The sequence below is a fragment of the Malania oleifera genome, chromosome 9, assembly GCF_029873635.1.
Source record: "Malania oleifera isolate guangnan ecotype guangnan chromosome 9, ASM2987363v1, whole genome shotgun sequence".
NCBI lineage: Eukaryota > Viridiplantae > Streptophyta > Magnoliopsida > Santalales > Ximeniaceae > Malania > Malania oleifera.
The window spans coordinates 80,983,595-80,995,567 of NC_080425.1; the positions used below are offsets into that span (position 1 = coordinate 80,983,595).

Sequence of the window (11,973 nt, forward strand, 5' to 3'; positions counted from 1 at the left end):
GGCTTTACCGAACCACATTATTCGTGGTGTCATTGCCTTTATTATTGTTTTCTTTATATTGTTGTGGTTGTAGATACATTCTGTTTATCACCATTTAGATTGTTGCAAGTGCATGTTTGATTCTTTACAACAATATTGTTATTCCGTTGTGCATTGTCGGAAGAGACCCTATTTCACAACAAAATTTGTCCAAATTCACTCAAATCCAAATCTTATGTCTGAAATTCATGCTCCCAAACAATATTAAAGGGGAAGCAAGTACATTTAACTTTTCGTTTTTGAAAACATGAACATAATAATAAATATATTTTGAAAAATTATTTCAAATTTTGAATAATATGACCATGATGAAAAATTGAAACTTTTTTGGAATTTTGGTTTTTGATGAATCATGAAAATATGATGGAAGATTTTATTGAACATGACAATTAAAAATAGTAAAAATATTTCGTAAACTTTTATTATTTTCTGAAATATACATTTATTTTAATTATATTTAAATTCATATGATCATTTTATCTTTATTTTAATTTTAAAATGTATAAAATGAATGATTTAATCCAAAAGAACTATTTCTAAATATTAAAATTCTAACAATAGGTTATCAAAAAAATTGAAAATTATAAAATTTGAATTTTAGTTATTTCGCAAACAATCAAACATCGACAATGAAAATGAAAAACTGACAGCATAAATAAACGCATTTTTATAATATATTTTTTCACTATGCAGAATCAGAAACAGTAATGATACCAAATAGACGTTAACAAAATTTTGACTTATTTTTTGAGTGGAAACAATACGATGTCATTATAAGGATACATATCACCTATAGGAAGATGATATGTCATTTTGTCCAAAAACAAAATGAATTATTCAAATAACACGAACTTTCTAGCATAAAAAAAAGGACAGTTCAGTGCACAAAGCCGTATAATCCACTCTTCCCCTAACTGCTAGTTGGTGATCTCCATTATGCATTATTTCTAGATCAAATCTTTAATCTTCAGTGCTTTCACCAATCTTCACCACCTTAGCTTTGCAGGGAAGTACTGCAACATCCATTTTTTGATTAAGTTTCAATCAAGAACAATGATGCATGTATGTGCAGCAATAACAAAACTATGATAAGAGAAAGAACTCGATGAATTTCATCAATTGGTGATTAATTAATTACCTTTTCAATGAGGGAGAGATAGTACGGCTTGACCTTCTCGACATCGATTCGGACTTTGCTCTTGCTGTAAAGATCATATTTGCTGCAAAATGAAAATCTTGATCAGAGACCTCTTCCTAGTTAATAGGTTAACTAAGAAAAAAAAAAAACAGAAAGAATGAAACAATGTAAATGTAAACAAATAATCTAATTGATTACTTGAATACTTGAAGCCACTTCAAATTCTCAACATCTTCCTCATTCATCAAGTGCTTGTATGCTCCTGATTTATGCAAAGCTGCAGTGAGAAAGAATTAAGTCAAATGGGTCAATTTCCCAATCATTATGCTCTAAGAAATTAACTAAATAATTAATTTTCCATTTAATTTTCGCATACCGTAAAATGAGTGGTATCTAATAATGAAAAGAGCTGCTGAAGGTACAGTTGTCTTGTTCTCCTTGGCCACCTTGAAAAAGAAAAAAAAACACAAAAATTATTATTTATGAGCATTTCCCAAATTGTATATTAGCTTCATTATGGTATACCATATATACAAGAAAGATAAACTTAGGTAAGAAGAAATATTACCAAATACATGTAGTCATCATGCCCCCATGACATCATGACATTGTTTAGTCCACAACCTTCCGAGTAAACTCCATATTTAGTGTTGCAAGCAGCATTGTTATAGTCTGGATTTTCCTTGAAATGCTGCAGCATTCAACATTACCACGGTAAACCCACTGAGCTATTTGCCATAATGGCCTAGTTAGAGGAAATAATGTTTGTGGGAAGAAAATGAAAAGACCTTGTGATGAACAATGGATTCGTCGAAAGCACACCCAACAGGGAAAGTGTCACCTGCAATGCATGCCCATTTGAGTAAGTGACTCTTGTGATCATTGGCGATGTTGAAATTACAGAGCAGCAGTAATAACACTTGTCATGACTAAGAATTCATTCACTGATATCTAATCTATATATTGACATGAATTGCATTATGTGAAACTTGAAACTCACCCACAACAGCCCATTGAGGAAGCCCTCCAAAGCTAGGCAGAAGAAGTACCTTCCCAAGGTCTAAAACTCATTTAAAACCCTAAGTTATAAATGAGCTCATTGCACGAATAGAGCAACATATACACAATAGATAGAGAAACGCATGTGTATATAATTAATATACCATGGATGAGGCCAGTCAAGTGGAGCCAATCTTCATTGGGGTAGTCCCTTCTGATGGCTTCAGCAGTCTGCAGCAAGTGCTCAATTTGAGGTTCGTCCAAGTCAGGGTCACTCTCATCGACAACATCATTGAGAAGTTCACAGCATTCCCATATGCTCATTTCCATTCTATTCAATTTCTTGTACTCTTCTCTCATTCTCTTCACCTGCACCCAATTCATCATATCATATTACCCAAAACATACTTTAAAAATAAAATAAAAATGGAAGATATATGAATTACAGAAATTTGTGACATGGTCAAAATCAAATTCACTGTTTATAATTTCTTACAAAGTCATAAGTCTGGTAAATGTGATTGATTCGGTAGAATTCCTCGACCCCGTCTCGTCGCTCACTGTCCGCATCGTAATCCCTGCATTTTTTTTTTTTTTTAGCAGTTTGATGTTAATAATCAAGGCTAGCTAATTAAAAGTCAAACAATGTTTCAAATAAATTATGGAAGTATTGGCATGTGGTGGGATATTGTGTTTTTCATATTGTTTGATGTTAGGAGAACATGTAGAGCAGCAGCAAGCCAGCCCAAGACCCATTGGATCTATCCAAACCCATGTTTGGGCCACTGACAGGGGTTCCGATAATGTTTGACTGAAGGCCTGGGATGGCTCCTCTTTTGGGGCTAGCATGGATCAACCATACCGAGTTGGGCCAAGGTTTGGCCCATCCAAAATAATTAAATAATAATAATAAGATAAGGTTATATTTTCTTTATTTTCAGCAATAATCATAACATTAAGATCCAGTCTATTTTCTGTGATAATTATCTGATTTTAGGTGTATATATAACAGAGGATCTCTTTATTTCCTCTGTTTTTGTCTTATTTAACTAGCTTCCTCTTGTATGTAAAACTACAGATCCAGAGATCCAGATCCATATTCAGATGCAGATCCAAATAGGATAAAGCCCATATATATCTTATGATTGCCTATAATTATGATGAGCTGATAGGGCCTAGTCCTGTTTCAATCTCAATTATAAATTAATATATATATATATATATATATATATATATATAAAAAGTTGTGCAGAAAGAGATAGAAACCTAAATATGTGACCAAAAGAATTTGTGACTGGCACAACAAATCCCCCATCCAACACCAGTTCTTCTTCTTGTTGGTCTAGTACTGGGTTCTTCTTTTCCTCTCCCTCATATTGTCCTGTTCACACAATTATATCGTCACCAACCAACCAATAATTCAACAAAAATAATCAGATTGACCCACTCAAAACCCTAGTTCAGTTAGTCTCTAAATCCAACACTTACGGACCAGAAATAATAAAAATAAAAATGACCCAGATCAGATCCGCAAATAAGAAACAAAACCCAGAAAATTTTTGAAAAATTAAAAATTAAAAAAATAAGAAAAAAATTTACCAAACTCTGGCTGCTCTATGAGAATAGTCATCCTGACTAAAACACAACAAAGGAAAAGATGAGATTGAAATGTTTTTGGGAGATGAGATTGAGATGGGTATGGGTAGGTCTCTCCTGCAATGCGGGGGAATGGTGAAAACAATGGTATTTATAATTGCCGGAAAGTCCTTCCCTGAGAATTCCCAGCCCTCAAGTCCTTCCCTGAAAATCCCAATTAAGTTTTCTTTTGTGTTTTCTATCCCTTTATTTATTTTTTATTTCATTCATTCACTGTACAATTTAATATATCACCATGTAGCAGCTTACAGCCATACATGAGATGAGACAACCCTTCCCTACACCCTCCCCCAAATTAAAAAACTTTTAGAGACGGTCAGTCAGCAAATGGTCACAGAGAGAGAGAGAGAGAGAGAGAGAGATGCAAGCTGGCGAAAAGCCGTGTTTGGATGTATTTATTAATGTGGGTCCCACCTGTATCTCATCTCTTTATCTCGCGTGACTCAGCTTCGCGTCGGACGGAGCAGATTCTAAGCCTCGCGGGCCGTCCATTTGGTGGCTCCGTGGGCCCTACTGACGTGGCATCCAGTCAAGGACTACGACTTCTCTCCAGATTTTTGCACTACCCGGCCCGGCTCCCATTTTGGTAATTCCGCGCCTCATCTCCGGGTTGGACCGCCCGGGATGTGATCCGGCGGTCTACAATCAATCTGGGTGGAGCAAAACAATGAAGTTTCGACACGTGTGATGGAAACGATTTGGAGTGGTCGCAACCTTTTGTGTGTAATAAATTGGGACGGGGTTACGCGGGAAGAAATTGGGGGGTGTACTTTCTCGTACATGAGGACTGCCAATGGAATGTAGACATCTGGCGGACCTTAGAGAAGACCCCCTCGTTGTTCCTTGTACTCCTGCAAAGCTGGGAATAGAAACCCTGCAGTGTGTTGAGCAGACACGTATGACTTGAGTAATGTAACGTGAAACGTGCACTGCGCTCATCAAAAGCACATGACTGACTTTAAGCGTTTTCTTAAAAATATACAAAGCTTCCAACTCATAAACAAATTGTGACTAGTAATTTGACATTATTAAGGCATTTGGACAATTTATGTGGCAAGCTGATAATATAAGTTGACCTATTATAAATTATCTTGACACTCGAAGGTTGATTAATCTGTATTGCTAAAAATGGAGCATATTAATATTAAGTTGTCTATTCAATATAGTCAAAGATGAACATGATTGGAACTATGGTCCTTGACACGATTACTTATAACGGATGATTTCAATTGACATAATTAGATAGTTAATTTAGGTACGTCAAGTGATTCATTGATATATAGTGATGTTGGAACGTGAGATAAGTCATGGTTAAGAAGAAACTATACTTGACACAAAGTGTTGACTCGTGAGTAGGATGTTGTGTCAATGTCAATTGCTTGCAATATTAACATGTTGATTGGGAAGCGCAGTTATTTGGTAACTTTTCCTTGTAAAGCTAATAGATAGGCTTGGTTGGAGGATAATTTTATGGGTTGACATTTAGGTATGTTCTTAGTCACTTATTTGTGATCATAACTTATTTTAACCTTGTTGCAAAATGTTGGTTGTGTGACGTGTCCAACACAACTTAGGCAATTGGGGATATCAGTTGTATATTAATTTAACATGTGGGTGACATGGGACATAGAAAAATTTGTGCACAATGTTTTTGCACATGTTAGAGAGTGTACTTCTTGTCTTTGAATAAAGAAAAAGGATTAAGAGGCATTACTCTTGTAAATATTGTTGTCTTGTAATATTTCCAGTGCTATAATAACTTGCAGAAGTCAACCAATGAATTTGAGTGTGACATTCGCTTAACCAAAAGTGTCACTTGGTGTCATCACGTCACGGTCCGACTATTTTCACACCGTTGTGAAAAGGGCCATGTGGCGCTAGCTAAAGCACTCTTGCTTAACTAGCCAACCTATCGTTTACCAACATTCATTCACGAAAACACTTTCATTAGCACTCAATCAAATGGCAGCGGAAATAGCAAGTAATCATGAAAGCAATGGCAAGCAAGTAGTAAACGTAACATTGAATCTATGCAATTCATTAACAACACCTTCGTTGACATTGTGTGTTTAGTAAGGGAGGCAAGTAGGCTAAACACATTGGTAATAACTAGTGATTTTTACAATGACTGATGAACACTCACCCTCCCTTAAAGAGGTTTTTATGTAATTATCATTCTGGCATTAGGAAACATCAAAGTGACCAAGGAGTCATACTGCCTTAGTCGACATACAAATAAATTATTAGCAGAAAATAACCCTACACTAGTATTTACATGATGAAAACACATCCCAAGTACACGAGACAAGCGACCACAGGTAAGCATAATACCCTGAACAAGCTTAACTCGTGACACTCCCCCACTTATGTGGTTGGCATCCTCATAGGCTTTGGCTCTAGGTACACTTCAATTTTGTCCAGGGACAGTTGCATATCTTCCACAAAAATCCAGCTGATTTCTTTGTCATCAAGGAATTTCAAATTCACTAAGAACTTCTGTTGCTTCTTCTTTGAGGATATAAATTTTTTGTCTGCATGGATCTCTTTAACTTCATATCTGTCAAGTTGTATTGTCTTCAACTTTGCTCTGTTGAACTGACTTCTACTCAGGTCATCAGTGTTGGCATTGAACGACATGAGGCAGTTGGCATGAAACATATGATGCACTTCTATCTAGTTGACGTGTTGCGGTCTTCTCCCTTGATCTGCCCACTTCTTCATCTTCTTAGAAGCTTTCTCTGGATAGGCTCAGTCAAACTCTGCATTCTGTCTCCATTCTCTAGTGAAGAGGTACGCCTTGGGACTCTTTCCTCTATACGGCTCGCCTATTGTGGGAGGTAATAGCGGCTGATGGTCTGTAACAAACTCAAAAGGGCTCTTGTTGGTTGTTAAGATCCTTTGGGCATTGCCATAGATCGGAGCCACACCAAGTAGTTGCACCCAATTCTGGTTGTTATTGACGAAATGACGCAAGTACTCTTCTAGTAGCTCTCTGAATCTATTCATCTGCCCGTCTGTCTGTCAGTGAGAACTTGAAGAGATGTCAGGATGTGACCTAAAGATCCTGAAAAATTATGTAAAGAAGTTATCAGTGAACATTAAGTCTTAGTCACGAACAATAACTTAGGGAACACCCCAATGTTTCACAACAATCACAAGGAACAATTGTGTCGTCTCCCTTGCCAAATAGTACTTTGGTGCGGCTATGAACGTACCGAACTTCCTTCGCTCCCTTTTGTCTTGTTGGCAAATGACACAAGTCTGGGTATAATCAACTAGATCATCTCGTATGTGCGGCCAACAATACCTCTTCCTCAGTAGTCCTGTCATTGGAGTCATTCTCTGCAAATACCCCTTAACAAACTTCCTGTAATAGCAAGTAAAGCCAAGAAAGGAACGCAACTTCTTCACTATCGTGGGGATCTTTCTTTCTTGAATCATCCTTACCTTCTCCATATTCCTCTGGATATGGCCTTGTTCAACCACATGACCAAGGAATTTGTTGCTTCACTGAGCGAAAGAGCACTTCTCTTTCTTCACATACAAATTGTTTTCTCTCAGCCTATCGAACACCTTCCGTAAATGCTCTTCATGCTTTCTCTGAAAGAACACCGATGCTCCCAACGGTGCTTTGGAAGGGCGAACACATCCCGCTTCCAATTCATCAAGCTGTATCCCCAACTCTACTACCTCTGAAGGCGCCATCTGACATGGCCCTTTAGCAGGTGGCTCCACTCCTAGAAACAACTCGATCTCATACCCCACGATCTGTCGTGAAGGCAAATTAAGAGGCAGCTTATCTTGCAACACCTCCTTGTACTCATCCAACACTGCTTCGGTGGTCGTAGGCACCATCTTTTGGCCTACTTGATTATCTACCACCATCTTGGCTAGATGTGTTTGCTCACCCTTTCTTAATCTCTCATTTAGTTGTATGACTGAAAGGGACTTCCCATCGTCTTCTTTTATATCACAATAACTTGCACCATGCACGAGTGATCTCCCATCAGACATGGGAACCAGCCGAAGGCATTAGCACTACCCTCGTATCCCTTAGGAACTCCATTCCTAGAATGACTGGAAAGTCATCCAATGGCACCGCTGTGAAATTCACATAACCTTCCCATTTCCAAGCTTTACAGCCACTTGCTTGGCTACTCCCAGAGTAGGCTGGGCTACATAATTAACTACTTTCATGCATCTTGTATCCTTCTCTAAGGATAAGTTGAGTCCCCGTACTTCCAACTGTGAAAGAAAATTATGAGTAGCCCTCGTATCCACCATGGTGTGCATACTTTTCCCATTAATCCTTAAGTCCACAAACATTAACCTTTTTGCTCGTGTAACTTTCGATACTTTCACCAGCTTTTCAAATGCGCTCACCGGCCACACTAAATCCACCCTCGGGGCATCATCCTCTTCCACCTTGCTTTTCCACCACTTGTCATGAAGTGGAATCTTGTAAGGCATTAAGTTATCCCTTGTGTTGACACTCACTCACTCTATGAGGTCCTCCACACAAGTAGCACGAAATTTTACTCATCCCCTTTCCATTGGGTGTGTTGATTACTTTTGACAACAAAGCTTCCTTTGAGGTTAATGATTTAGAGTCGGCTCCCCCACTCTTAGGTTTGCCTTTTTTGAAAGACTTTCCACTGTTTCCCTCTTTTCCAAACTCTTAGGACGAAGCGATATTATCACCAACGTAGTCAGTCAAACTTTCTGCAACAGCTTGTACAGTAGACAAGTCTTGAACTCTTTGCTTATGAAGTTCAATTCTTACTCGCAGTTTCATCCTCTCTAGAAAAATAGAACAACTCGTCCTTCTCTGACATGTCCTGAATATCCAACATTAAAGCAACAGACTGTTTCATATATTCCATTGAAAAGTAAGATGTACTCCCAAGAGGGGGGTGAATTGGGTTTTAAAAATTTCTTTGCAAACTCTAAGTTCCTTTAGTTAAGTATTAACCCCTTGTTAAGATTAAGTTGATTACAATCACACTCTTAAACCAATCAACACAATTCTTTTTAACCACCTTATTCAAAGTAACCAACAAAACATGATATTTCTAATCTCAACTTTCAAAACTCCAATAGATGAATATTCAGATCAGATTTTCTTTTCAATATACTTCAAAGACAATATTAATATCTAAAAGCTATCTTGAGTATCTTGTAATTTTGTTTCAATAGAATAATTTATTTGACAAGATACATATCAGTTGTGTATTAAACAATTTCATCTTTCAAGGCTTTATCTGAAAATTCAATCCAATCAATCTTTTATGTTAAAGACCAGCTTGAGGAAAAACTTAAATTTTATTAAATTAATGAATGAAGATGATGTCAAACTAAGTTTCAAAATATCAAATAAATAAGTCTCAGCTTTAAACATTCAACACTTCAATATATCAATTTCAAGTTCAATCCTTGATGTGAATACACAACCAATATCAGATTTTAGTTTTGCTTTTAAATATGTCAATCCAACAAATAATATAGTATGCTGATAAAGAATCAAACTTAGAAATTTGGTAGCCTTCCAAAATTCAGTCTTCAATAGCTATTAATCAACACACTTCCTTTAATCAAGGTTTCCATAAACGATTAATCAATGTACTCCCTTTAAGGTTTCCGCAAAAGATCAATCAACGTACTCCCTTTAATTAAAGTTTTCACAATCTCAATAACAAATTAATTTCCAGCACTTAAATAAACATCCACGCAATTTATATATGTAGAAAATTAAAGAGTAGGGAAGAGAGTGAGACTGAGTTTTTCACAAGGTTCGACTATACCCGCCTACGTCCTCACCTTAGGCAACACACCTAAGGATTCCACTATACGACTCCTTTATGGGTAGGAGCAACCTTACACACTCCTTTACGGGCAGGAGCAACCTTACAATCTCTCCTTCAATAGGCTAGAGTTCGCATCTCCAAACAATACCCCACGCTTGGTCCAACAACGATTCAAAGGCCTGAACCATCTACAAAAACAAGAAAACAAGAACCATTTATTGCGTACAAGAATTACTCTCAAACATAGCAAATTAGTACAAGATATAGCACAACTAATCAATACTTCATTGTAAATATAAATGAAAAATAGAATTGAAGCTCAAAGAGTATATCATTGGGATCTTTCTTTAATTGATTCAAAATTCAAAAGTTTTGCTCAGAGATTGGTGAACAATAACTCAGTAATTCTCAGAAAATCTCAACAAGTAGATGTGTGCAAAAAGGCTTTAAGAGAGTATGAGCAATATAGGCTTGAAATCAGATTTTCAATTCTTGATGTTTAATTTGATTTGAGAAATCATGTATTTATAAAGCTAAAAAGTCATATTTTCATGTTGCCCAAGTTACTTAAAGTGTTTCTCAAGTTTTGAAAAAGTTTGGGGCACAAGCAACTGATTTTGGAAACACTTAAATGTTGTTTTAAAACTAGCCATTACGAAGGTCAATTGACTGAACTCGTCAAGGTCAGTCGCTTGATCTTTGAATTTCAACGTATTTTCAAAGTCAGTATGGGGTCAGTCGCCTGAACTCTCAGGGGTCAATTGACTGAGCCTATTTTGTTTCCTAACTTAAATTTAGCAAAAATGTTAGTCACTTGACTAGTTAAAGGTTAGTTGTCATGCCCCGAACCCGACAATGGGACCCAAGGTGTGATGTAGTAACCTAACTTGTCCCTATATCATACAAAACACCAATGATACTATAATAAATGAGGGTCCGACCCCGTGGGGTTCCCGTATACCCTATACACATTCACATACGCAACATATACACAACGGAAAAGTTCATTCCATACATACATAGTACCATACCAGAGTTTATACAAATAGAGTCTAAACTCCATAATACAAAACATAACCCAGTGTGCTAGAAATACCCAAAACAACAACCCTGTTACAGTCCAAGTACTTACACAAGTACTTTACGCAGTAAATTGACCACCACGCTCCCCACACTAGGATGCTAGTTTCAGTTACTCGAAGGACCTGAAAAATATGTACGTACGATAGGGGTGAGACACCTCTCAGTAAGGCAGATCCAGGTTATATTGGTGTGTGGCATATGAGTGTTATCATGACATATAAAAATATACACAATTTAGTTCCAGTATTTTCAAAAAACAGTACCCATCACACACATGATCAAGTAACTCGGTGTCGTCACACCCTTCGGCACGAAGCTGGCCCACATTACATGGCGTCCCTAGTACATGGCATAGCCTCAGGCTCCCATGGCATCGTACCGATACATCTGGTGGATCCACACCCTTCGGTGATCAGTTGGTAAGAGGCGATATTTCACGCCCTCGGATATAGAGTCGGACACTCTTTCACAACTTGGAATAATTCGGAACACACGTTCCTATATCTCATTTCAGCAAATCACAACTCATGCATTTTCATATAAAAGTTCATTCCACACTTATTTGGTAATCACAAAATCATGATTTTTAAAATACAATTTAAAACAAGTCAAGGCACGACCATCTCCATAACACAATATATCCATGGTTTTCCAAGGAAACCAGATATGCAACCTGACGCCGCCTCCTTTTTCCCAAAACTGTAACATGAAAATCTCGTAATTTTTTTTTACCCATTAGATTTCCCCAAATAAGTAGCCAAAATATACAAAGGATCGTGAATCACAGTTCTACTGAATCAGATTTCGAAATAACCAATATAAACAAAATCCCCTTACCTTTCCCTGAAAATCCAACCCGAACTCTACGGCCCCTAAACAGTGAACCGAGTTCCTAAAACCTATAAACCACAGTACAATAATTACTCACAATCTTACTCCCTACAATTCTACTGAAACAGAAATGAAAATTGAACCCTACCTCGATTTTTGGGTCAAAACCCAAAGACCTCAAAGCGAAGATCTGTTCCATAGAGCACGTAGAGATTTCCTCCCTGATCCTCACAGTAAAGTTGGTTTGTTGATTCTAACAACGAACGGCGAGGAAATCTAGAGAGAGAGAGAGAGTGTGTGTGTGGCTTTGAGTTCTAGAGAGAGAGAGAGAGAAAGAGAGAGAAATTTGGATATCTTAGCTTCTAAGCAAAGAAACAGAAATTTATAACACCTTTGACTCGGCCAACTTTGTCGACGAGGTGG

At 37.2% G+C, this 11,973-nt stretch overlaps 1 protein-coding gene across 1 annotated transcript; it reads right to left on the reverse strand.

Moving 5' to 3' along the window:
• Positions 1 to 759: 759 nt before the first annotated feature.
• LOC131163928 (inositol oxygenase 1-like) lies at positions 760 to 4,199 on the reverse strand. The gene is made up of 11 exons (XM_058120761.1): positions 3,776 to 4,199; positions 3,443 to 3,557; positions 2,673 to 2,754; positions 2,341 to 2,545; positions 2,178 to 2,237; positions 1,966 to 2,018; positions 1,746 to 1,868; positions 1,554 to 1,623; positions 1,376 to 1,454; positions 1,178 to 1,259; positions 760 to 1,052 (listed from the first exon to the last, which is right to left on the reverse strand). The coding sequence occupies exons 1-11, from the start codon at positions 3,804 to 3,806 to the stop codon at positions 1,026 to 1,028; spliced, it is 927 nt and encodes a 308-aa protein (XP_057976744.1). The 5' UTR covers positions 3,807 to 4,199; the 3' UTR covers positions 760 to 1,025.
• Positions 4,200 to 11,973: the final 7,774 nt, after the last annotated feature.

What these genes read in the sequence shown, in the direction of transcription:
- LOC131163928 (XM_058120761.1), bottom strand. Translation starts at nt 3,806, where the DNA reads ATGACTATTCTCATAGAGCAGCCAGAGTTTG. An exon ending in CTTGACTGGCCTCATCCATG is followed by an intron (nt 2,238 to 2,340) that starts GTATATTAATTA and finishes AATGAGTTTTAG; the next exon opens with ACCTTGGGAAGGTACTTCTT. An exon ending in ATCTCTCCCTCATTGAAAAG is followed by an intron (nt 1,053 to 1,177) that starts GTAATTAATTAA and finishes TGGATGTTGCAG; the next exon opens with TACTTCCCTGCAAAGCTAAG.